Genomic DNA, 27,576 nt, shown 5'->3' on the forward strand with positions numbered 1-27,576 from the left:
TCCCGTACCTATTTACTGCTAGGTGAACAGGGGACTACACATTAATAAGAGGTTTGCCCACTTGCCTCGCCGCTTCTCGGGACTCGAATCCAGGCTCTCTCGATTGTGAGCCGAGCGTGCTAGCCACTACATTACTCGGTATGTGTTTATCAACGATATTAACAAAAATACAATTTTGAGAATGCTGTTAATTAATATCTATGTACATGGAAATTAGTCATGGTAAAGAAGCAGTGTTTCAGATTATAAGACAATATATATATATATATATATATATATATATATATATATATATATATATATATATATATATATATATATATATATATATATATATATATATATATATATATATATATATATATATATATATATATATATATATATATATATATATATATATATATATATATATATATATATATATATATATATATATATATATATATATATATATATATATATATATATATATATATATATATATATATATATATATATATATATATATATATATATATATATATATATATATATATATATATATATATATATATATATATATATATATATATATATATATATATATATATATATATATATATATATATATATATATATATATATATATATATATATATATATATATATATATATATATATATATATATATATATATATATATATATATATATATATATATATATATATATATATATATATATATATATATATATATATATATATATATATATATATATATATATATATATATATATATATATATATATATATATATATATATATATATATATATATATATATATATATATATATATATATATATATATATATATATATATATATATATATATATATATATATATATATATATATATATATATATATATCTTGGCGACAGTGGCGGTGGAAAAGTGGGGATGCTAGTGTTGGTATTTCAGGTGGCCTCCTAAACACGGAAACGTCCCGTCAAGTGGACAGCAAGGTTACTAAACTGGCGTCTGACGGCTTGTCGGGGTAAGGACAGAGACAGAGAGATGAGGGGATATGTTAAGGACTGGAGAGAGGGAGAGGGAGAGGGGATGGAGATAAAGTTTTATGACCTTTAGTGTTCTTCCTTCTCTTCTTCTTTCTTCTTCCCGTCTTGCATCCTTCCCTTTCTTACTTTTCCTTCTCTTTTTTTTCCTGTTTTCCTCCCTTCCTCTCTTCCTTTTTCTCTTACTCTTAATTAAGGATCATTCCCTTTCTTTCTGTTCTGCATTCTTTATTTTCTTCATCTTCCTTTCCCCGTCGTTCCTCATTTCCGTCCTGCATCCTTCCTTTTCTTCCTCCTTCCCTCTTTTCCTTTTCTTCCTCCTTCCTATTCTGCATCCTTCCATTTCCTTCTCCTTCCAATTATACATCCTTTACTTTCTTCATTTTCCTCATATCCTTCTTTCCTTCTTTTTCTCCTTTTCCTCTTCCTCCCCCTATCTTTCCTAAACTACCACTTTCTCCTTCTTCTCTCCCTCCATCCCTCTTTCCTTTTTTTTTCAGTTGATATTTTTTTCTTTTCTTTCTCTTCGCTCTTCCATCATTTCTTGCCTTGCTCCATCTCGTCCAATTTTCTCACTTTCTTCCCTCCTTCCTGTTCTTCTGCTTCCTTCTCTTCTCCCCTTCTTTACTTCCTTCCTTCTTTTACTCAAACATCCTCTTTTTTATATTATTCACCTTCTCTTCTTTTCTTTATTTCCTTACTTCTCCTCTACTCCTCTTTATTTTTTTTATCTCCCTCTCTTCCTTGTTCTACCTTCTTTATTTATTGCACTCATCCCTCCTCCTTTTCCTACATCCTCTCGGCATTTCTTCCTCATTCTTCCTCCTCTTCTTTCATCCTGAACACACACACACACACACACACACACATACATACACACACACACAGATGAGGGGAAGGCCGACAATACAAGGATGATGAGACAAGTGACAAATAGATAAGTTCCAAACACACGAATCTTGACGCAACAGAGGGTCACCACCTAGCTTCTATTGCATGTAGGCTATACTTGCACACGCCAAGGCTTTTGCTTCATTTTTTTATAAGAGGACCCAGACTGTCAAATTTTCAGTGTTTGCCTGTTTGTTTACTTCAGATGGCCAGCATCGTCTCGCGGTACATAATCGTCATCTCAAAACATTATATTACCATAAATTTGTTGATTTACCATCCTTCCAGCATTTTTCTTTTGTTATTTTACTATGCTATTTCTTTTATAGTTACTTTAGTTTATTCATTATATACGGCAAAATATAGTCGTCTGGTGTACCAATCTCTTTCATTTTTAGAGACTTTAGTATAGCACAAAACCTGTAACACACATTTAATCTCGTCTCTGCAAAATGTAATTAATATCTTTATAACGAAAATGAAAATTTGCGGCCGAAACCGAAATAGCCCGAGGGTGCTACAGTGCATTCATCATCCTAGGCGAGCGTACGAAGAAACGATAAGGGAGTCCATACGAACTTCCCTAAGGCGGTGTCACACTAGCACTTTTTCCGTCGACTTTTTCCGTCGTTTTTCAGAAAATCGACAATATTTTGGCTGCGGCCTATCACACACAAACTGTGTTTCGTCGTCACTTTCCGTCGTCACTTCCCGCCAACACAGACGATAATGTAAACAAACATGGAGGCCACGTCGCGGCAAAGATACGCTGCTCTGAAAGTAATACTGTGTATTACGAAACTTAGACGAGCTAAACAAGCCAAAAAGCGCGCATGGATGCGTTCATGGTTAGCTCGTCGGGAAAGTGAAAGTGAAAGTGTGTACCACAGGCTGTTGAAAGAGCTGAGATTAGAGGATCACGAGACGAGAACTGGACCAGGCTGGACAAGACCAGTACCACAGACTTCTTGAGTTAGTAACACCTCTCATCGCCAAAAGTGACACTAAGATGAGGAAAGCTGTCACTGCAGGAGAGCGTTTGACACTGACACTTCGTTACTTAGCCACAGGTTAGTCTCAATGATAAGTAGAGGTATATTTTTGGGCACACCTGACTCAGCTGCTAGGCACGGGCCCAAGTTGCCAGGTAAGCACTTTCTGCTGTGGTTACGCACACACACGATGCTTGTCTCCCGACATAAAAGTTATCCCACACATACACACAATAGTGTGGTTGAGAGTTCGAGTGTATCAGTGTGTGACATAGCTCGCTGACAGTATGTAGGGGAGCAGCATGGTAACACTGCAGCAGAAAATGCATAACTGACAGCTTTGGCCTGCTCCTAGCAACTGAGCCATGCGGGACCGTCACTCTTTAAGAGTGCATATTTTTGTAACTGACTGATGTTAAGTTAGCCTAAGAAATGCCAGAAAAAAAGTTAACTACTGTAAATTTACTGATATATAATTTGCAAGTGCACCCACTCACTTTCAGAACCACTTACTATTTTTCCTAATCTCACCTAACTTGTAGAAAATTAACCTAACCTAACATAGTAAAAAAAAATTTTAAGAAATCTGTGGTGCTGTTATTATAAATTCGTAGTATATATGTCAGGGTTTCTAATGGTTCAGCTTGATTAGTTCTTGCCATTGAGACAGGTAAAACTTTTTACTTAAAGCTTTCATGGTTCAGTTATATTGGTATTACAAATATTGTTTGACCTTGATAATGTTATACAACAATACAGAAGAGTAAATGGAAACTAGATAAGTGTTTATCAAAGCTAGATCTGAATCACCCCAGTTGACTTTAGAATATTGTATGCAAGCAAATATTTACCATACACCATGACATGCCATTCATAATTTCAGGGGAATCTCAAGTTTCACTCGCCTACCAGTTTCGCATCAGCCACAACCTCATCTCTTCAATAATACCTTCAGTATGTAGAGCCATCTACCAAGCTCTGCAGCCACAGTACCTTTACCTACCAAGAAACCAAAGTGAGTGGCAGCATGTTGCAAGCCAGTACTATGCAAGGTGGAATTTTCCTATGTGCATTGGGGCTCTAGATGGCAAGAGGGTACTAATTTCTAAGCCACCATGTTCTGGGTCTGAATATTATGACTACAAGGGCCATTTTAGTCTCATCATGATGGCACTTGTAGATGCAGACTACAAATTCATGTATGTTGACGTAGGTGCTAGTGGTCGAGCTAGTGATGCTGGAGTGTGGGAGAGATGTGGCCTCAGAGATGCTATTGAGGGAAAAAATAAATATTCCATCTTCTACCTCTATTCCATTCACCAGGAGGCAGTGTCCTTTTGTAATAGTTGGTGATGATGCCTTTCCTCTCAAAATGTACCTCATGAAGCCATATCCTGGGAAAGACCTATCCAATGAAAAGCTAGTTTTCAACTAACGTCTGTCACGTGCAAGGCGTACATCTGAAAATGCTTTTGGAATAATGGCTGGTAGATTTCAGATTTACAAAAAACCTATCAACACATCTCCTGAGAATGTTAAAGATATAGTTCTTGCCACTGTAGTACTCCACAATTATCTACGGGTAAATTCTGGAAAAAAGCATGCAGCATCACACAACACACATGGAGAGCATAGGCATGAAGAAGTGGAAGACGTCCTCCAGGAAGCATTTCAGAGACTACCACCCATTGGCCGAGGTCACAGTAATGATGCTAAGGTGGTGCGGGAAACATTTGAAGAATACTTCAATAATGAAGGAAGTGTCCCTTGGCAAGCAGAGAGAATGCTCATGCACTAATTCTGCTATGAATAAATGTTTCAATTGTATATATTCTTATATATGTAATATTGGTCAGGATTAAGTTTTTTTGCTGCATGTTCTATAGTCTGGATAAAGTGTTTTTGTACTAAGTTGTATAGGTTGGATTAATATTATATTGTAGTAAGTTTTATAATGTGGATTATGTTTATTTGTGATATGGGGATTAATTTAAAATGGATGAAGTTTACTTGCTATGGTTATAACTATAACAGTTGGGATGAATGTTATTTCCATTAATAAGATGAATTACAGTTTGCTATTTTTTCCTTTTTCTTTTCTGGTATTGATCATGAATAAGGAGTGTTACCCTTGTATAAGTTTACATGCCTTCATACTTTCTCTGCTACCTTTTAAATATCATTATTAGTAACAACAAACTTTTTTGCATTAAAATAACAGACATAAATATTAACTGTATTTCCTGAGAGAGGCATCATATTTTAATTTTTACTGTTTTGAAAACTTGTGCTTCTGTGATGAAATAAAACATGCTTGATTTGAGACAACTTTATATATTTTGCCTTGAATTATAATTTTTCATCACTCCCAATAGCTGAAAGGCTGCTGACATCCTTTCAGCAGAGGGCAGGTCACGCATCCAGTGCGTCACCATCCTGCCAAAACTGAAACTGAAATCATCTTTCTTTATTTGCCTCATTTAGGTTTTGTAGGGCTTCTCTGCACTCTTCCTCAATGTGGCTTACGTCATGTCTCCTTCTCTTGCATTTGCTTGATGGGGTAGTGCCAGAAGAGTAAACAGGTGTCATTCCTGTTGACAGCAATGCACTGCCTGCCACTGGTGAAGGTGCCTCTACTTCAGCTGTATTACCTTCACACAACGGTGAAGGTAATGAAGTAGTACAGGGAGATGGCGATGAGGTGTAAGAGTATAAAGGTGAAGGAGTTGAGGAGCTGCTGGGGGATGCAATGGACGCCTCCTGTGTCCCATCTTAGTTAGGCTACATCGATTAGGTTAGGTTGACTTTCAAATTTTATAACAAGTACTCTGTAGTTTCTGGGGAAAATACTATCTAAAAATGAAAAAGGATATTTGGCCCAGAAAAAATAGCCAACATGCCATAGTGTAGGGGATCACTACAATTACAAGATGTGTAATTAGAATTCTGTGTGTGAATTGTCCATGGCGTACATGGCAGTATTCATACAGCTTATCAACAAGGTGTGCCATTAGCAATCTTTTAAACCCTGACAAGGTGGAGGAAGGTGGTTAGGTTGAGGTTAAGTTGGAATTTTTTTCGTAGTTATATTTTATGGTTAGTTTGTTGGTGATTGTTTTCTATCTATGGTTAATCAGCCTACAAGGAAAGAGGAAATTGATCGTTCTCATTACCTGCTGTAATGTTGCTAAGTTCTGGGAAGCTGTCTCGGAGGGCACACGTGATAGTATTGTATGCCGCTCTTTTCAGGGTTTTCTTCAGGTACGAGTTGTCCGTGTGGTCCCACAGACACTTATGGCTCCTTATGTTCTCCACAAGGAACTCCTCTGAAAGACGTGTCCACCTTGGATGCTGTTTTCCCTCCATTCTAAACTACTAAAGTGTAGTGGTAGAACCAATGCACGTAGCAGCAGGTTGAGGAGACGTGGCAAGTCTTGTGGTCTCGGTCTTGGTATGTAAACAAAGGCGTAAAATTTGCCGATGGAAACGATCCCTATCGTCTGACAAATTCATGCGGAACAGTGAAAAATCGACGGAAATCGCATTAGTCGACGGAAAAAGTGCTAGTGTGACACCGCCTTTAGGCTGGCTCTCTCTCTCTCTCTCTCTCTCTCTCTCTCTCTCTCTCTCTCTTAATCATGTACGTAACTGTCAGGCACTCATACGTCCCAGATCATTGCTTTACACTACACAATATCGCCAGTAAAAAAAAAAAAAAAAAAAAAAAAAAAGTATTAGCACTATCATTGAGCATCTTTCTAGATTCACTGTATTACATATATCTTAATCTCCTTCCCTCCTCAGACCACTGTCATATGACAATGTCACTTGCAATTAGCCTACTTTTTCACTCTCCTTTCCTTTTCAGGCTATCACGTGCTAATACATTAGTTTTCATTGCTTCTCAGGCCACTCATGTGCTTATGTCACCTGTAGTTCATTAATTCAATCTACTTCTTCTTCTAACCTCTGGCTTCGTCAGTGTTTATCTTGGGGGGTTGTGTAGGGGAGAAAAGGCGCTAACAGGTCCGGGTTACGAAACCTTACAGGGTCCCGAGAGAGTTACAAATTTCTGAGGTATGTAAAAAGTCCGTAAGTGTTTAGTTAATAGATCTTAGCATAGATACGGAGTTTTTAAGGACATAAAAAATACGTAACTGTTTAGGAAATTCCACCCCGTCCCTAAGCTGTCCTGCCATAGACTGAACGTGAAATGCCTTTAGACTACAAATAACTCAAGATGGCCAATGTCCTTTCAGGTAACATTGGTGGGTCTCTATGACGCTGAAAACAGATATGCAGAAGAACGGTTTGAAACGACAGTAAACATCAGACTTTGATTTCTAAAGTTATGAAAATAAACCCATTCATGGGGCTTCATATGTTCATAATTTCTTGTAGTCTATTTCATAGCATCATAGAAAAAATATACTGACTGAGTTATCAATGCGGAGTCCTCAAAATCATTGGTTGTCACCAGGTGGCAGCGCAAGACATGTCTCCTCCGCTCACACAAGAACAATATAAAATATGCTTTCAGTGTCATCCTATAAACATAAAAATGCAATAAGTTAATACATTTTCTACATAATTCCTTCTAAGTAATAACACGAGCAAAATCAAACTGTTCATGAAGAAATGTACCTATACGTAGAAGTTAATTTTCTAGTAACTTGGCATTGAGGTTTATTTGGTCATCTCCACATTTTAAAAAAAGTACATCTTTGATCGGAAGTGTATTACTCCAGACAACAATAAACATGAAGACATCATATCTGTTCCACTTAACCTCTTCACTCCGGGCTAAGTCTTGGCACCATATCCGGGCTGGGTGGGGGGTGGAGAGATATCTGAATCAGGAGCGTCTCTCTCTCTCTCTCTCTCTCTCTCTCTCTCTCTCTCTCTCTCTCTCTCTCACTACAGAAATAATGATGATGGTAAGTGATCTTCTATATTAAGTACGTACAATAGGAAAAAACCCACACAAATTTTATAGAAAAAATAAATTTTCTGTCTTCTCAAGGCCATTTTCTGAAGACAAACGATAGAAAACGTTAATTTTTGTGGTAAACTAATCTATTGGTACCATAGAAACATTTAAAAAAAGTTAAATTATTATTTCCAGCATGGCACATCAGTACTTATCCTGATATAAGAGAGTCAATCACCTTTGCAATAATGATGAAAGTCGGTATGCCATCGTATCATTATGAGCGATCTCATACAGTATTCGGGAAAGCACACTATCTTAGTAGAAAGCTGCCATGCAATATGCGTGTCATCAGGTCTGCCATGAGCGCCCCGATGTCACAAAATAAGCATCATCGTGTTGAAGGGGTTAAAAGTCCAAAATCAAACAGATCAACTTACTAGTATATGGAAACAACAATTCTAATTAAGAATAGGCAACTCGAGTACCTTGGTGAGAGTACCATTGTCTAACCCAAACTGCCTTAACCAACGACTATATAAATAAACAAGACTGGAAAGCGTCAATTTACCGTGTAGCCTAGGCATACTGGCAACTCTTCTTGTTTGCGGTTCACTCACGCGATGGCGCTGCTGTTGCAGCTTAAGATCAAGATCAGCACCATTGATCCGTCTGCATGTTTACATGTGTCAACACTCAAACAAGTGGGCCCACAGCAGTGACAGGTTACACGCCGCATGTTCTCAAGAAATCCGCAAAAATGAACACTAGAGTGGGGCATCCATGTGTTATTTGTCGCAGGACAAAGGGCACCCACCCACACTTGGTCTTCCATCACTTTCCTAAAGATCATGACAGGTAAGTACTGGTGTATAACATGTGGATCGTAGTATACTAGATTTGGTTGAGACCTGTACAAATCAGTATAAACCCGCATGATATTTGTTTGCTTCTGCTATATTTGTAACATAGCTTCCATTCTAAAATCTAGGCCTGTTGTTTTGGTAATTGTTTATGTTTATAATTTCCAATGAACTTATTAAACTTGCTTAGATATGTGTTTTTCCTTTCATGAGAATTCCAGATTTCTGTATAACACTTAAAAAAAATTCATTGCATTCAAAATTGGCAAATAAAAAATATGACTTACAAAAACTTACCATTAATATGCAGTAGTAATCCATGTGTAGAGCACCAAACAGGTACAGTATGTACGCATATTACTTTTTTACTTTGCAGTACCCAACGCCAACAAAAAACACCAAACACAACAGTTACAAAACACAGGAATATTACATATTTTCAGCATACTGTTTTATCTCTTTTCAGTACATAAAGTATGCATATCAAACACTGTTCTGTATTTCCATATAAATGAAAGAAAATAAAGAATTCAACTGCAAAAAACATACTCTGTAAAACTTTAATTTTTTTCCTGATTTTAATTGTCATTTTTTTTTTACCTTAAAAATCTGGATTTCTGGTCTTTTGAGAGTATTAAGAGCCGAATTAACGGAGTTTGTATTTATGTATGTATATATATATATATATATATATATATATATATATATATATATATATATATATATATATATATATATAATCTGTAATTTGGCTTATTTGAACCAATTTGAAAATACTCGTATGTAACTAAGTAGGTGACATGTAATTTACCAAAGTACATTATAAAATAGAGAAAGTACACACACACACACACACACACACACACACAGACAGAGAGAACAGTAGACATCTGGAATAGCTTAAGTGAAATAAGTGAAAGGGTGGTTACTGCAGCCACCATACACATCTTTAAAGACAAGCTAGATGCATAGCTATAGATATGGAGACAGGATAATGTGCCATGCTGTACAGCACAACTATAGGTAAATAAACACACACACACACACACACACACACACACACACACACTACCAATAATGTACTCTAGTACAGTACATATTTACTTCATCCACCTGTGACCCCATTCAAGCTCCCTTGTATCCAACTTGAGTTGTAGGTATATCATAGAGATATATGTATATTGTACATGTGCGATAACTATTTATAATTAGTCAGGCGACACACACACGTGTGTGTGTGTGTTCATTGTTTGATCTACTGCAGTCTCTGACGAGACAGCCAGACGTTGCCCATTACGGTGCGATCTGAGAGCTCATTATGTGTGTGTGTGTAATTCACCTCGGTCGCCCGCTGGTCACCCAGCCAGTCTTCCCCATTCCGGAGCGAGCTCAGAGCTCATAGACCGATCTTCGGGTAGGACTAAGACCACATAACACACTACACACACCGGGAAAGTGAGGCCACAACCCCTCGAGTTATATCCCGTACCTATTTACTGTTAGGTGAACAGGGGCCATACATTAAGAGGCTTGCCCATTTGCCTCGCCGCCTCCGGGATTCGAACCCGGACCTTCTCGAGTGTGAGTCGAGCATGCTAACCACTACACTACGCGGTGTGTGTGTGTGTGTGTGTGTGTGTGTGTGTGTGTGTGTGTGTGTCACCTCCCTAATTATAAATAGTTATCGCACATGTACAATATACATATATCTCTATGATATACTTATAACTCAAGTTGGATGCAAGGGAGCTTGAACGGAGTCACAGGTGGATGAAGTAGATATGTACTGTACTACAGTACATTATTGATAGTGTGTGTGTGTGTGTGTGTGTGTGTGTGTGTGTGTGTGTGTGTGTGTGTGTGTGTGTGTGTGTGTGTAGAGGAAGGAACTCAAAGCGATTATTCAAATCGTGGTGCTGTTTGTTTACAGAGGCGTTAGTTTGCGGTTCACTCATTGGATGGCGCTGTTATCCACTGTTCTAGCGGTATCTGGCATCTTTCCTGGCGACACGAATTTCTCATGGTGAATGGCAGTCTTTCCAGTCTTGTTTTATCTATAGTCTTTGCCTTAACCCTTATGTTCCGGTGATCGTATATAAACGATTGCATCAGTGCGTCCGTAGCGACGGCGATCGTTCCCGTAATCAAGAATTTTCGCGCCTCATGTTTGAGCTCCACGCGCGGTTTCTCGAGTCAGATGGCGAGTGGAAGTATCTGGCTTCTTTTTCACCCGTAGTGTTGCCACTAGCTCTGTATATTTACAGGTAACGAAGCTATTCTCCTATTCCGAGGGCGACACTTGGCAACCCCAGCGACCCGCCGTGTCGAAAGCACCCTGATAAGAGCGAAGGGATGTCTCAGTTCATAACTCACTATGGAACAAGACAGATCATTTTTATTTAGCAGTGCTTCTGAGCCTGACTACAGTGACTGATTAAGAGGAAGAAACTGAAGAAAGCGAAAACAGCAGTAGTGAAGACTCGGAAAATGATTCTGTTTTCTCAGAACAGAGAGAAGTTAAAGACAGAGATAGTGGTGATGGAGAACAGACTCCAAACATCGTATTGAGAACCCAGAGTGGCTCACGGAGACGCAGGCGTGCCTCTCGTGTTCTGAAAAGACGATCAAGGGGACATGTGTGTGTGTATTCACCTAGTTGTAATTTTACAGGGCCTGGGTATCATACTCGTGTGGCCCCGTCTCCATATCTACACACATCCAACTTTCCCTTAAAACTATGCACACTCCTCGCTGACACCACCTCCTCACTCAAACCATTCCACACCTCCACACATCTTTGTGGGAAACTATATTTCTTCACATCCTTCAAGCATATTCCCTTGGCTATCTTTTTACTATGCGATCTTGTAGTTCTATTTAAGTTTTCCTCTCTCAACATCATTTGCTCATTATCCACTTCATCCAGTCCATTCAACAGTTTATAAACCTGTATTAAATCTCCTCTTTCTCTTCTTTGTTCCAAGGTAAGCAAATTCATTTCTTTTAATCTCTCCTCATAGGTCATTTCTGCCAATTCCGGAACCATTTTTGTTGCCATTCTCTGCAATCTCTCCAACTTCCTTATATGCTTCTTTTTATAAGGGGACCAAACCACTCCAGCATATTCCAATCTTGGTCTAATTACCGTACTAATTAATTTCTTCATCATATCTTTATCCATATAATGGAAGGCTAATCCAATATTTTTATCAAATTATACGTTTCTCCAAACATCTTATCAATATGAGCCTCAAACTGCCCATGGTCTTGTATTATCACTCCCAAATCCTTTTCCTTTTCCACCTTTTTCAACACTACTTCTTCACCCATCTTATATGACCCTCTTGGCCGTCTTCCACTCTTCCCATCTCCATCACATGACTTTTGCTCAGATTAAATTCCATTTGCCACCTCTTGCTCCACTCCCAAATCTTATCCAGATCTGCCTGTAAAATTTCACAATCTTCTTCACTCTTCACACACCTACACAACTTCGCATCATCCGCAAACAAATTAATATAACTGTTTACTCCCTCTGGCATGTCATTAATATATACAAGGAAAAGTATTGGTGCCAGCACTGAGCCTTGTGGGACTCCACTCTCCACCACCAACCAGTCCGACTTTGCATCCCTTATTACCGTTCTCATCTCCCTCCATCTCAAGTAGTTTTCCATCCACTTTAACACTTTTCCTTTCAGTCCTCCATAAATCTCTAATTTCCATAACAGTCTCATGTGAGGTACCTTGTCAAAAGCTTTCTTTAAATCCAAATATACACAGTCCATCCATCCTCTCTCTCTTGTATTTTGTCAACCACTCTTGAATAAAAGCTCAGTAGATTTGTTACACATGACCTCCCTTTCCTAAAGCCAAATTGATGATCCGATAATAACTTATGATCCTCCAGGAACCGTATCCAATATTTCTTTATCACCCTCTCACAAATCTTACCGACCACACTTGTTAGAGACACAGGTCTATAGTTAAGAGGCTCTTCCTTACTGCCTCCCTTATAAATGGGCACCACTTCAGCTCTCTTCCACTCTACTGGTACTTCCCTGTTTCTAATGAACACCTTATAATATCATATAATGGATCAATCAATTCTTCTCTACACTCCTTCAATAATTTTCCTGAAACTTCATCTGGTCCCATCGCTTTATCATCTTTAAGTTCCTCCAACATTTTATATAACTCCTTTTAGGTATCTTAATGTCATCCATGTGCACATTTCCTTGTACATTCTGAGGCTTTACAAACATTGTTTCTTTAGTAAATACTTGCTGAAACCTATTATTTAGCAATTCCGCTATATTCTTAGGGTCATCTACTATCCCTTGCTCTCCTTTTAATCTTTCAATGGACTCTCTCTTTTAAGTTTACCATTTATGAACCTGTAAAACAATTTTGGATGTTCCTTACTCTTGTCTACAATATCTTTTCAAATTTTCTTTCTTCCTCCTCCTTACCCTCACATACTCATTTCTCGCCACTCTATAATTCTCCTTATTTAGTATATTCCTGCTCTTTTCCATCTTTTCCAAGCCACATCTCTCTTTTCCTTAGCCTTAACACAAGTTGCATTAAACCAATCCTTTCTTCCTTCCTCTCTCGGTTTATACTTTGGTACAAATTTCATAACTCCTTCTTTATAATATTTCATAAAAATCTCATATTTTTTTGCACTTCTCTGATTTGTAACATCTCCTCCCAATCTAATTTTCTGAAATAATTTTTCAAACTTTCTGTGTCCATCTTTCTATAATTCAATCTACCACTCCTGTATGTCTCGTCCTTCCTTCGCTGTGTTGTTGCTATCTGCATTTCCATAACCACATGATCACTCTTTCCCAAAGGACACATGTATTGTATATCTCCACATAGGTACACTTCTCTTGTTAACACCAAATCCAGTCTAGCTGGTTCATCATCTCCTCTATATCTAGTATTTTCGTTCACCCTCTGTTCCATCATATTTTCCATCATTAGATTAAGAAATCTCTCTCCCCATGCTTCCTCTCCAACACCACTTACTAGATTTTCCCAATCCACCTCCTTACAATTAAAATCTCCTACTAGTATCACCTTTCTTTTTCCAGATAATACACTTTCCAAACTCTGTAAAGTATCCTTGATCATATTGTCGTATTCCTTAATGTCCAAGAATTTGTTTTAGGAGGTACATAGGTCACCATGATTATTAATTCTTTTCCATCACTTTTTATCCTTATGCTTATCACTTCTGCGTTGTTCTTCCCATACCAAACCTTATCCACATTTATTTATTTCTTCGTCATAATCATAACTCCTCCTCCACCTTTACTCTCTCTATCCTTTCTCCATATATTATATTTATTATCCAAATTTATCTTTGTTTTTTCATGCAATTTTGTCTCAGTCAAACACACTATATCAGGCTTCTCCACCATCATATAGTCTTGCAATTCCAATCTACTTGACAGTATCCCATCTATATTAGTATACATTACGGTCCACCCACTGCTCCCTCTAGGGGTTTCTCCGCATTCCTTCTTTCCACATACCACTTTCTGACTCTCTCTCCTATAACTCTCCAAAAAAACTTTTCTCTTTCCTCCTCAGACCGCTCATCATTTTTCCTTCTCGCCTCTTCCACCAATTCCTTATATCTTCTCCTCTCCCTCATTTCTATTCTTTCTCACAAACACCTCTTTACAACCTTCTATCTCTCTTAACTTTGATGTTCTATATAGGACATCCTCTGCAGATTGTTGTGACTTCAGTACTACTTTAATCGGTCTGCTCACTCCCTCCTTATACGGACCCAGTCTATGTATCTCTTCCACTTCTTCTTGTAGGTCTTTTTTTTCATCACCATTTAGATTTTTGAACAGATCTCTTACCGTTTTTAATTCTTCCTTAATTCTCTTAGGCTTATATGTTATATTTTGTTCTTTCATCCCAAATATTAACACACTCTTCTTCTTTTCTGCTATTTCCCTTATCAATGTTTCCTTATTCTTCATTACATTAACCAGTTCCTTGGACCTTTCTTTTTTGTCTTCCTTCAAATGATCTTTAATTATTTCTTGTAATCCAACCATCTCTGCTTCAGTCCATTGTGTTTTCTTCAGTTTCCATTCCCTTTCAAACCTTTCATTCTGCTCACTAATCATTTCCTTAAAGTCATCTTTCTCCTTTACTACTCTCTCCATTTTCTCCTCCAACCATCTCTTGTATTTTTCAACCTCCACTCTCAAGTGTGCATTCTCATCCACCAATCGTTTTTCATTTTCCTCCAGTCTGTGTGTGTGTGTGTGTGTGTGTGTATTTACCTAGTTATAATTTTACAGGGCCTGGGCTTTATGCTCGTGTGGCCCCGTCTCCATATCTACACTTATCCAATTTTTCTTTAAAACTATGTACACTCTTTGCTGACACCACTTCCTCACTCAAACTGTTCCATGTCTCAACACATCTTTGCGGGAAACTAAATTTTTTTTTAACATCTCAGACATCTTCCTTTCCTCAGTTTCTTACTATGCAATATTGTGCTTCTAATGTCATATTCTTCTCTCAGGATTAGTTTCTCATTATCCACTTGATCCATTCCGTTAATCAATTATAAACTTTTATCAGATCCCCTCTCTCTTTTCTCTGTTCCAGGGTTGGTAGATCCATAGCTTTTAGTCTCTTCTCATATGTCATCCCTTTAAATTCTGGAACCATTCTTGAAGCCATTTTTTGTAGTCTCTCCAATTTCCTTGTGTTTCTTTTTATGGGGGTCCACACAACTCCTGCATATTCCAATCTAGGTCTTATTTTAGTACTTATCAATTTCTTCATCATTTCTTTGTCCATATAGTGAAATGCTAATCCAATATTTCTTAGCAAATTATACGTCTCTCTGAAAATTCTATCAATATAGCTTACCGGTTGATTGTTTTCTTCCATTGTCACTCCCAAGTCCTTTTCCTTTTTTACTTTTTCTAGTTCTACTCCATCTCCCATCTTATAGATTCCCACTGGTCGTCTTTCACTTTTTCCCATTTCCATGACATGGCTTTTGTCCACATTGAATTCCATCTCCCATTTTTACTCCATTTCCAGATCTTGTTTAAGTCTTCCTGTAGTATTTCACAATCCTCTTTTGTTTAATGACTGCACAGTTTCGCATCGTCCATAAACAGATTTATGTAGCTGTTCACTCCTCTGGCATGTCATTTATATAAGCGAGAAAAAGTATTGGCGCCAATACTGACCCCTGTGGCACTCCGCTGTCTACTGTTCTCCACTTGGACTTCATATCTTTAACTATCGTCCTTATTTCTCTCCCTCTCAAGTAATTTTTCATCCATCTCAATGTGCTTCCTTTTAAGCCACCCTTCTCCTCTAACTTTCATAGTAATCTTTCATGTGGCATTTTATCAAACGCCTTTTTTAAATCTAAATAAATACAGTCAATTCATCCCTCTCTCTCTTGTACTTTATCAACGATTCTAGAGTAGAAACTCATTTAATTTGATACACATGACCGACCTTTTCTAAAACCAAATTGGCTATTTGATCATTTGTTGTCTTCAAGAAACTCAATCCATTGATTCTTTATTACTTTTTTCACACATCTTGTATATTACACTAGTTAGTGATACCGGTCTGTAATTTAAAGGTTCTTTCTTCCTTCCGCTCTTATATATGGGAACCACCTCAGCTCTTTTCCACTCCACAGGCACTGTTCCATTTTCTATTGAGCATTTTATGATGTTGTATATAGGACTTGCTAGTTCTTCCCTACATTCTTTCAGTATTCTACCTGAGACTTCATCCGATCCCATTGCCTTTTCCTCATATAGTTCCATCATCAACTTTTTTATTTTAAGCTTGGTTACTTTAATCTCTTTCATATGGACAGTCTCTCCATTACCCTGTGGTCTTTCAATTTTGGATTCCTTAGTAAAGACCTCATGAAATTTACTATTTAACAGTTCTGCCATACTTTTTGGGTCTTTCACCATTCTGTTATCTCCTTTTAACCTTTCTATTGTTTCTTTTTGTCTTATTTTTCCATTTATGAATCTGTAGAACAATTTTGGTTGTTCCTTACATTTTTCGACAATGTCCTTTTCATAGTTCCTTTCTTTTTCCTTTCTCACCTTAGCATATTCATTTCTTGCTGTTTTGAAGTTTTCCTTATTTTCTGGATTTCTGTTTCTTCTCCACCTTTTCCATGTTCCATCTCGTTTCTCCTTTGTTCTAGCACATCTTGCATTAAACCAATCTTTCTTTCCTTCTTTAGTTCTATATTTCGGGACATATTCCCTGATTCCTGTTTTGTATATTTCCAAAAATAAGTTATATTTCTCTTGAACCGTTTCTGAGTTTTCCATCTCCTCCCAGTTTACGTTTTTAAAATAGCTCTTGAGGTCCTCAATATCAGCCATTCTGTAATTTAATCAGTGTTACCACCCATCAAGGTGGTTGCAGGACAGTGAGACCCTCACGTTGACGCGATAATATATATATTTTTCAGTCAAAACCTGTTGACAAAGGCACTACGATAAAATACAAACAAACAATACAATAAGCGCGTTTCCCTTTGGCAAGTATGCAGGTGAAATAATTAGGACCCCTCAACAGGTTGAATCCTTATATTACACCCATATTCCCACCAAATGAGAACGGCTGTGATATAAGTACATATATGCTACGTTTTGTGAGACTAAATACATTATGCGAATCTAAATATGATGATACACTCATAGAATAGCATGTGGGGTAAATACGTATACGTCTGAAGGACAATGAACTTACGTGTTGGTCTGACACGTTACAAGGAGATGACGATGTTAACGTGTACTCTGCGATAGCTTGTTGAGGACTGCTCCTTGGTGTGGCCTGGCATGAGGCAGTGAACTCACCCTCTGACGTCACTGCTGACCCAGGAATTCTCTATCTATGAGACGGGACTCAGCACTTCCTATCTTGTAAACAACTTCCATCGCTCCCTCTATCACTCTCTCTCTCTCTCTCGCTCTACTTCTCTCCCTCTCTCTGTCTCTCACACTCTCTCTCACACTCTCTCTCTCTCTCTCTCTCTCGGTGGCGATAACACTCCCCCTGTCGAGGTACTCGGACCTCGAAACCATGCTCATGGGGCGTCGTTGCAGTGGACATCTTCCAACTGGCAAAGTTTGGACACTGGGCGTGTGAGGACAGAGTTTTCTGTCTTCACCTTGACTTGGCGAACAAGGCCATATTCACTTGGAGCCCATTTATTAAACATTAGGATTACTGGCCCGCATTCCGAATCCGGTGAAGTCGATTTATTAAACACTCCTGGACCCCGAGATGTCAAGCGTCTGCGTCTGAATCTGAAGAAATATTGACACGTTTTGGGAGAAATCTATCGGGAGCCTGACACTCCGAAAGCACCTACGAATTTTGCTTGAGAACGTATTATCCTCTCATTCATGGCAGAAATGTGTTATGATTGTATGGAAATACGTAATAATAGAGGTTAAACATATTATTACACGAATACAATAATTTTTGTCAGTATTTAAACTTTTTAAAAGAACTTGGTGTTTGGACTTGGCGTCTGCCTAGGGGCCTGTTGCCGTGGCGCAAGCTTCTAGCCTGTCTTCACTTCTTACCAACATCTCTACACCTCCCTGGAGCTTCAACCATGGTATGTATAGCACTATTACTTGTCAATATTACATGCAGAGCCCAAATAATGTGTGGAAGCTGTTTGTCGTTAGAAAAGCTTGCAGAACAGCTGCAGGATAGCTGTGGGTCAAGTTGTTTTAGTAAGATTATTTATGGTGAATTAACTTTGTTTTGATTAGTTTAGCCATCTCACGCAGGTTAATTAATTGTTATTATGATGGAGCAGGTCTCTGACAGCCGCCAGCTAGCCAGACAGCCAGTGAGTGGTTCAGGCCAGCAGGCTTTAGCTCTGCTTCCCATATATGTTGACATTTCATTTTGTGGCATTGTTATTGATAAATCATACAGGTAAAAATGTACATTATCTGGATAGCTTATTTCTTAACTAATGCGATATAACTGTAGCGAGCATAGTAAATCAGGAGGAGTCTGCCCATAACCAAAACCAGCCCCAGCCCAATGCAATCTCATCATTTGAGGATCCCAGAGAATTACTTGGATAAGTTTTTGGGATCCATTTCTGATCATATGGCATATCTGTTAATAGTAAATGTTAATAGTGGAGTTAAAGTTAGGTTAGGTTTGGATAGGTTAGGTTAGGTCAGAGTAGCATATTTTTAGGAGAGGTTAGATTAGGTTTAGGTAAGGCCTAACCTAATCTAACCTATCCTAACCTTACATAACCTATATATCTACATATACCTACATTGTATAAACTGTAACCTAACCTAACCTAATCTAACTTATCCTAACCAAATCTAAGCTAACCTAACCTAACTTGAACTCCACTTATAACCATGAAGTCTGCAGCCATTAACATTAATTTTGCTAGTATTTTTTGTGAGGGAGGACTTAAGAAGATGAATTTCTTTTTAGGCTGGCATTCTTGCTCTTGTGCACCTTCACCATGCTGATCGTGCTGATGAAGCAAGGTTGCCAAGGAGACTGGTCAAGGATCACCAAAACCCTTTTGCTGCCTACTCTGAGGAGGAGTTCATTCGGAGGTACCGGCTGTCAAAGGAGTGCATTCACACCCTTCTTGGCCAAGTGGAATCAGATTTGCCAAGAGCCAAGGATGGACGAGGTAAACTAAATTGTATTTTATTTCTTGCTTCTATTCCTCATTTTTCTCATGACTTCAACATTTTCCTCTAAACCAACGTACACCTTTGTTCTCAGGTGCATATTTCATACTTCTTTAATTGCTTGTAGACAATGATTTTATCTTGAATGATACATTATTCTAGTCCCATTAATTTCTCATTCCTAGGAATTGTTCTTGATGAGAAATTAACATATTTTTTCTTTTGCTATGTCTACAGGTTGTAGTATTCCAGCATACCTCTAGCTCCTCACAACAATGATGTATTTTGCCACAGGAAGCTTCCAGATATGTATGGCTGACTGCCTGGGGATGTCTGCTGCCTCTGTATGTAAAATTGTTATAAGTATCTCAACCATTTTATGTACCCTAGCTCGGACTTACATAAAATTTCCAGAGCCAACTGACATTCCTGACCTTGCCTCCAATTTCTTCAATATTGCTGGCATGCCAGGTTGTATTGGTTGTATTGATGGCTCGTACATCAATATAATAAGCCCTGGAGGTGATCATGCGGAACTCTATAGATCACGAAAGAGCCGCTTTGCCATCAATCTTATGGGGATTTGTGATTATAACCTAGTATTTAGAAACATAATATGTAGCTGGCCAGGTAGTATGCATGTCAGCAGAGTATTTGATAATTCAAGAGTGTGCCATCTGTTAGAGGAAGGAAATTATAGTGGGTATCTCCTGGTTGACTTTGGGTACCCATGCAGGAAATATTTGCTGACTCCGCTTCTTTCACCAACAACTGAGAAAGAACGGAAGTATAACACAGCTCACATTAAAACCCGAAATGTTATTGAAAGAGCTTTTGGTGTGCTGAAACGTAGGTTTGCCATCCTTAATAAAGAGGTGCCGACAAAACTTAGCACAACTAAGCAAATAATTATGTCATGTGTCATTTTGCACAATATTGCTGGTTTACACAATGCTCCCATGCCTGATGAGATGGATGAGGATGAGGTACTTGGAAATGCAATCCCAAACATAAATGCTGAGCAAGCAGTACCCATTGAGAATGCTGCCAGTGGCTTGGTATTACGGAGCTGCATAATTGATAACTGGTTTTAAAATGTGCCAAATTACACGTACTTTCCTCTATCCCAAAATTGTAATGCATATCATTTCAATCTTAAACTCAATTGCATCTGTCATTTAATACATTGTTATGTGACTCAATACAAGATACAAGTACCATGTAGGATGTAATTATATGATATTTTCCTGTGAAGGACAAGACATGAAAGAAATGTTTCATATATTTATATATCAATCTCAAAGTGTAGGTCGTGAAAATAAATGGAGGTCAAGATTTGTTTGTCTTATTTATTTGTTTTCACTCATATATACAAAACACACACACACACACACACACACACACACACACACACACACACACACACACACACACACACACACACACACACACACACACACACACACACACACACACACACACACACACACACACACACACACACACACACACACACACACACACACAACTTACAGACTGCTGGGTCTCCCAGAAGCTGGGCTGTAGTAGGATTTTCTTTGAAGTTATCACCTCAGACAGTCTCTGAGTATTCGTGAGTGCGGCAGCTTTTTCTCGTGGAGAGAGGAGGAGAACAGAAGAGGCAGGCACACTCATGATAGCGGCGAAGCTGTGGGCGCACTAAAGGTAGCACGTGGATTTGTTTATATGTGCTCAGGTCTACCAATATCGGGAGCGAAGGCTGCCAACTCTTCCGATAACCTCACACGAACGTCGGGTTGCCGTTTTCTGTTTAAAAAATCAGCACGCCAGTTTCGTAGTAGGATACCCAACGTTGGGGATTCGGATTGCAGCCCAGTAACCCTAATGTTTAATGAATGGGCCCTTGGTATCACTTCTAGTATTCTGCCAAGCATCCATTGACTTCGAGGTAGGGAGTTGATCCGTGATGAGTACGATGTCGCCAGGGTGCCAGTCGCCTTGAGTTCTTAAGGGTCCTCGTCTTTGCCGGAGTGTAGGAAGATATTCCTTGAGCCACCTTTTCCAGAACTGATCTGCTATATACTGAGCGTGTTTCCATCGACGGCAGTATGTGTCTGCTACAGTCAGGTCATTGCCCACAGGGAGAAAGTCAGCTCCCATCCGGAGTAACTGAAGTGGCGTTAGTGCTATAAGGTCGTTGGGGTCGTCGGACACAAGAGTGATAGGTCTTCCATTAACAATTTCTTCCACAGCGCAGAATAGTGTATGAAGGCGTTCATCATCCAGTGTTTGGGAGCCTACTACTGCCTGAAGGACCTTCCTTACTGTCCGGATTTGGTGTTCCCATACTCCGCCCTTTGGTGGATTGAATCGCCATTCTACTTGGCGTCAGAGGATAGCGTCTCTGACTATGTTATTATTATGCCAACTGCTCACTGGTTCCTTTGGTTCATGGGTGGCTCCAAGCATATTTGTTCCATTGTCAGAGTGAATGCGTTTGGGAGTACCTCTGCGTCCTGTGAACCTTGTTAGAGCAGAAATGAAGAGTCTGCACTTTGAGAAGTAAGGACTTCTAAATGTATGGCTCTGGTGGTCAGGCAAGTAAATAAACAACCCCATCTTTTTGCACGAGCTCGCCCTTGTTTAACCAGGATAGGGCCAAAGCAATCTACACCTGTGTAGGTAAACGGCTGAGGATCATCTACTCTCCAGAGAATAGATGATCCTCAGGGAGATCGGCCTCTCTTTGTCTCGTGTGTGTCCAATTGGTCCTTCGACACGTTACACAAGTCCGTAACATGCGATCAAGTAACCGGCATTTAGGAATCCAGTAGTTTTCGCGTAATGCCGCGAGTGCGTATTCACGGCCTGAGGGTCCAGTCTTGGTGGCATGTATTTCTTGCACAATAAGTTCCGTGAGTCTGTCCTCCCTTGGTAGCAGTATCAGGATCTTTTGGTCTGTCTGTAGGGCCGCTCGTGTCAAGCGGCCGCCTACTCTGATCAAGCCATCCATGCCCAAATGAGGTTCTAATCGACTTATTTCGCCATGCTTTACACGCTGTGTCCCTTTTAATGTTTTAATTTCTTGAAAGAAGTGTTACCCTTGTAGGCACTTCAATACTGCAAGCCTTGCTTCTTCTACCTCTCTTGCCAAGAGTCTGTTACCCTGATGACACGACCCATCTTTCTTCCCAACCAGCCATTGTAGGAATCTCCTAATCCACGCTACTCTTTTCAAGAGCCTGTACCAAGAGGAGTATCTGTTTTATAATTTCTCCAGGATGTCCTGTCCTTGACTTACGTTAGTTACCAGTACTGTAGTTTCTTTTTTCACTTCTGGGTCCTCATCAGTGAGATTTGGAACCTCTAAGTCATTCCTCAGCCACTGATCATCTAAAGAGAGGAAAGCTGGCCCTCGAATCTATCTGCTGCTCCTCGAGCGCTCCATTCCGTTAAGGCCCCGACTGGTGTCATCTTCCAGGTTTATTGACAAGGTCACATGCCTCCACTGTTCTGGGTTAGATTCTTCATGAATCGCCGAAATCCGGTTGGCCACAAAGACGTGAAAGCGTCGTTCAGTATTTCTAATATACTGTAAGACAGCTGTACTGTCTGTCTAGAACGTCGTTCTATTGATTCTTTGGTCAAGCTCTTTACGTACTTGTTTGTCTGCCCTTGTGGCCAATACTGCAGCACACAATTCAAGACGGGGTATGGTCTGTTGTTTCAGAAGGGCCAGCTTGGCCTTTCCACACACAAAAGAGATTTGATGTGCTCCTTCTGCATTTGTCATCCTCAGGTATGACACCACGCCATAGGCATGCTGAGAAGCGTCACTGAAGTGGTGCAGTTGTACGTCTGTCATACTACCGGTTGATTCATGTCGATAACATCGAGGAACGCGTATGCACGTAAGATAGGGAAGGTAAGTTAGCCACCTTCGCCAAGCTGTCATCGTTTTGTCAGCTAATTTCTCAGCCCATCCTGTTCTGCGTCTGCACTCTTCCTGGAAGATCATCTTTGCTCTTATGACACTAGGGGCGAGAAAGCCCAAAGGGTCATATATAGAGCTGATCATGCTTAGGAGACCCCGCTTCGTCTCTGGTTTCTTTGGTATTTGGACTTGCACTGCTAATTCGTCCTCTTCCAGGTCCCACAGAATGCCCAGTGCTCATTCCGTGGGCAACTTGTCGCCCAATAGGATTTCCTTCACTCCCATGGCTTGCTCCGACTGTGGCACTTCCTTAAGAACACTCTTTTGGTTACAGGACCATTTTGTGAGCTTGAATCCTCCCTTGTTTAACAACTTTCTGAGCCTATGAATGACAATTGTAGCCTTGCCCTGGGATTCTACTGAGTGTAGTAGATTGTCGACGTAGAAATTGCGGCTTGCCTTCTGGATCTCCTCATGAAGATATTTTCCGTGATCTTGGAATGTTCGTTGTAGGGCAAATGCTGCACATGAAGGGCTCCACACTCCCCCAAATAGATGCACCTTCATTCGGTACATAGCAGGAGGCCCTGACATATGTTCATTGTTCCACCAGAGGAATCTCAGTGCGTCTCTGTGTTCCAGAGTCATGAGCACTTGGTGGAACATAGCTTCAATATCTGCCATTATAGCTACCCTTTCTTGTTGAAATCTGAGGAGGACGCCCATCAAGTTGTTGTTAAGGTCGGATCCTTGCATCACTTGACTGTTTAATGATAACATCTTATAAGTGGCTGCACAATCAAAGACTATTCTCATCTTTTCTGGTTTCTTAGGATTTAGTACTGGATGATGTGGGAGATACCAAGTCTTGCCAGGTGTAGTATTGAGATTATGAGAGGGAACTCGCTCGGCATGGCCTTCACTAAGTAAGCGTGACATTTCTTCTTGATATCGGATGAAGAGTTCCGGATGTTTCACGAGACGTCTCCTAAGGATTGCCAACCGTCGTTCGGCAAGTTCTTTGTTGTCTGGAAGGTCTGGGCTCTTGTTGCGAAATGGGACGGGAAGTTGGTAATGTCCATCCATGTTCTCTGACTATAATTTCGTGACTCTTTTGTCTTCGACAGAGATGGGATCATCACAGTTGTTGTTGGTGGCATTTAGTTCCCATAAAAGGTTGACTTGGTGGTCCAGGTATTTTCTTTGATTTTCTGCAATTGTCGTGGTGATGTGACTGTTCACTGTGGTTACATCATGGCCGTCTAGTGCCATTAATCGTCCAACCAAGAATGGTGCGCATTGCAAATGGTTCTCCATCCTTTCCAGATCTTACTTCTAATGGTACTAGGGCTTGGGGTATATCTAAGCCTATCAAAAGTTCCACTTCCTTTGGAGCATGGAACTGTGCAATGTCTCGAAGGTGAGACCACACTTCCATATCACTGGACCTTGCAAAAGAACTTTTCAGAGAGGATGGGAGTTCTGTCACAACTATAACTTGGGGAATAAGAACGGTTCGGCTCTTCCTCATTCCTGTGCTGGTCACCATTAAATCAAGTTGTTCAGTGTTTAGCTGTGTATCTTCACACATAATTGTGCCAATAGTTAGCTGCACTGGCTTCCCTTTGGCTTGTAGACGATCTGCTAGACCACACTTACAATAAGATCTATCACTACCTGAATCTAAGAGGGCGCACGTAATGATGGAGTTTCTTCGGTCTTGGCTCTTAGCTCCCACCTTCACCTTTACAATGGGGAGAACTACTCTGCTTGAACTTCTACTCCTCAGTCATGCCTTATGATAGGGAGTACTCGGTGTTGAAACATCCTCGTCTCCTGTTTGTCCAGTGCTGAACCATCTGAAAGGATCCTTCTTGTTCTTATTAAGGGTCACCAGGGTGTTGAATTTATCTGTATTTTCTTTCTGTGAGGAACTAGTTGCTTCAGGGTTAGTATTACTTGTGGATAGGTCTGGTGGCATAATGGCCCGTAGCAGCGTCTGTCTTAATCTCTTATGAAGGGAAAGAGGGGTGTCTCCACCAAGGTGAGTTCTTTTTAGTCCTTGAGGAGCATTTGAGAGCCTCGTTGATCTGCCTTGAATATGACTATCTATTGTATTTCCTGTGAAATGTAACAGGCGAGAATGAAATTCTACGCAGCCATCAATATCACACAGCACGTTTCGGGGACATGTCGTGATCCAGTGATTATAGCCGAAGCAAGACAAACACCGCCGCTCTCATCGCACTAGTGAGAGGCGGTTAGTTGTATTCATCTCAATGAAGCACCTACATGTGTCGATGGGATGGTGTCCCTGACACAGCGAGCACTGTGTCTGACTTCTGTTCGTCACCCTTGACGTCGCGGTCATCAATCCCATACTCTTCCTTTTTGGTAAGGATTCATATGACGAGTTTGCACGTTGTCTGTTTGAATCTTCTATCCGTTCTCCGTCCTTCTCAGCCTTTCTGAGCATGTTTTTTGTGAATGTTAACAACCACTCGGCATCGCACGAGGTGCCCATGTTTAGTTCTTCGTGTTTATATGACTCATCCACGTAGTCTTCTCTTAGTTTCCCTTTAAATCTCCCTGTTATAATGTGCATAGATGCATATGTTTCAATTGGTTTTAGTTCTCCCATAATTTTCAAGTTCCTCACGCAGGTGCTCAAGGCATCCACAAAAAGGCGCAAGCCTTTGATATCGTTCATCCTCAGGCTTGGTCCCTCACATATTCCTTTGATCAAGTGTTGAATGTATGTACGTTTGTTACCATGTCTGGTTTCCAGTAAGTCCCAGGCCTCTTTATATCCTTCCTTGGGATCCTCTAGTTCCTGACAACCGCACAACTCTTGTTTTGCTGGGCCAGAATAGGCTGCAATCAGATATCCCAACCTTTGACGTTCTGATATTCCATCCTCTTGAACGTGACCTTAGAATGCGCGCTTGAACGTCCAGTAATCTGCACAAGAGCCCTTGCTGAACATGGGCAATGGCTTCTGAGAAAGTTTTAAGGTGGATAGCAACTCCTTCATCCATCCCTCATTCCTCGAAGTGACAGTTGGTTCCTGGTTTCCAGGTGGTTTTGATGACCTGGTTAAGTTGTTATCGCCCACCTCATGTCTGCTTGTAGAGGGTATAGTCAGGTTGGTTGTGCTAGTACAGTCTCGGACACTCTCATACTCCCCCTGGTGAGACTGTCCTGGTTCGGATACTGAAGAGAAGGACGAGTTGCCTTCACACCCAGAAGCCGTTTCCAATTCAGTAATAGGAGAGATTTCTTTAGCAGTCAAGGTTGGCATTGCTCTACCATGTCCTGTTTTCTTCACTGCATGTAGCTGATTTACACTTTCGTTGAAGCTTCTCACTACGGTCGACATGTGAGTAAACATCTGTTGTATTTGTTGACTGCGTTCAAATAGCTGTTCCGTGATGTCCTGATCCTCCGACGGCGTAGTGGAGTTCAAGTCCTTCTCACTCTGCCATGGATGTGTGATGTTATGTGGCAGTCTTTCAATTCTACCATCTGTTGATTCCAGGCCTTCCTCCATCATTGGCTCCATGCCTACGTCTCCAGGAACAATGTCTTTTGGCTCAAGCTCAGGTGAGCTGGCCTTCTCAGATTTGTTTTCTTCCATGTTGGAAGGTAGTGCTGTCAGTAGATGATAACGATGATGTCTGCAGGCTTCCTCCAAGTTTACTATGGGTACTGGCGGCAAAAGTTACCCACCATACGTCTGTCAGCAGAAGATACACACCATACGTGCGTCCGCAGAACTACGCACCATACGTGCGTCAGCAGACATTACACACCATATGTGTGTAAGTAGAAGTGGCTCAATAGCCTAATACCGGTGCCTTGGTAAATGCGCAGACAGCAGTGAAGACACTCTCATCACTTGGCCCCTACACTAAAAATAACATACAAGCCGGTTGTGAAATACGATACATAAATCCATGGTACAATAATGAGACAGGTAGACGCAGGAGAGTCTTGAACTCACAGCCCTACTGGTAAGTCTTCTGAAACGCTGTTTCTGTGACGTCATCCACTTGCCTAGCCAGCTCTGATCGCGATAGTCTGCTACTCATTAAATCATGAATAATTAATATAAAACTTTTTTCTTTTCATGATCCATTAGTTATGGAGTCGAAAATTAAATATGATACACAT

At 39.9% G+C, this 27,576-nt stretch overlaps 2 protein-coding genes and 1 pseudogene across 2 annotated transcripts in view; 2 read left to right on the plus strand and 1 right to left on the minus strand.

The window, feature by feature from the left end:
• LOC123509914 overlaps nucleotides 1-5,020 on the plus strand; it is a 12,575-nt gene extending 7,555 nt beyond the window's left edge. The window contains exons 2-3 of the mRNA XM_045264536.1: nucleotides 2,862-3,018; nucleotides 3,824-5,020. Of these exons, the coding sequence (XP_045120471.1) occupies nucleotides 2,862-3,018; nucleotides 3,824-4,293 (627 nt within the window). The 3' untranslated portion in view covers nucleotides 4,294-5,020. The remainder of the gene's footprint in view (nucleotides 1-2,861; nucleotides 3,019-3,823) is intronic.
• A 1,475-nt stretch (nucleotides 5,021-6,495) lies between these two features.
• On the plus strand, nucleotides 6,496-20,563 carry LOC123509824 (annotated as a pseudogene).
• Nucleotides 20,564-21,350: 787 nt separating this feature from the next.
• On the minus strand, nucleotides 21,351-23,334 carry LOC123509915. Its single transcript, XM_045264537.1, has 3 exons — nucleotides 23,131-23,334; nucleotides 21,906-22,055; nucleotides 21,351-21,824 (listed from the first exon to the last, which is right to left on the minus strand). The coding sequence occupies exons 1-3, from the start codon at nucleotides 23,332-23,334 to the stop codon at nucleotides 21,351-21,353; spliced, it is 828 nt and encodes a 275-aa protein (XP_045120472.1).
• Between the last annotated feature and the right edge of the window lie 4,242 nt (nucleotides 23,335-27,576).

Source organism: Portunus trituberculatus, chromosome 27 (genome assembly GCF_017591435.1).
Source record: "Portunus trituberculatus isolate SZX2019 chromosome 27, ASM1759143v1, whole genome shotgun sequence".
NCBI classification, from domain to species: domain Eukaryota; kingdom Metazoa; phylum Arthropoda; class Malacostraca; order Decapoda; family Portunidae; genus Portunus; species Portunus trituberculatus.

What these genes read in the sequence shown, in the direction of transcription:
- LOC123509915 (XM_045264537.1), bottom strand. Translation starts at nt 23,334, where the DNA reads ATGACAGACGTACAACTGCACCACTTCAGTGACGCTTCTCAGCATGCC. An exon ending in CCACAAGGGCAGACAAACAA is followed by an intron (nt 22,056 to 23,130) that starts GTACGTAAAGAG and finishes CCTGACCACCAG; the next exon opens with AGCCATACATTTAGAAGTCC. An exon ending in CCCATGAACCAAAGGAACCA is followed by an intron (nt 21,825 to 21,905) that starts GTGAGCAGTTGG and finishes AATCCACCAAAG; the next exon opens with GGCGGAGTATGGGAACACCA.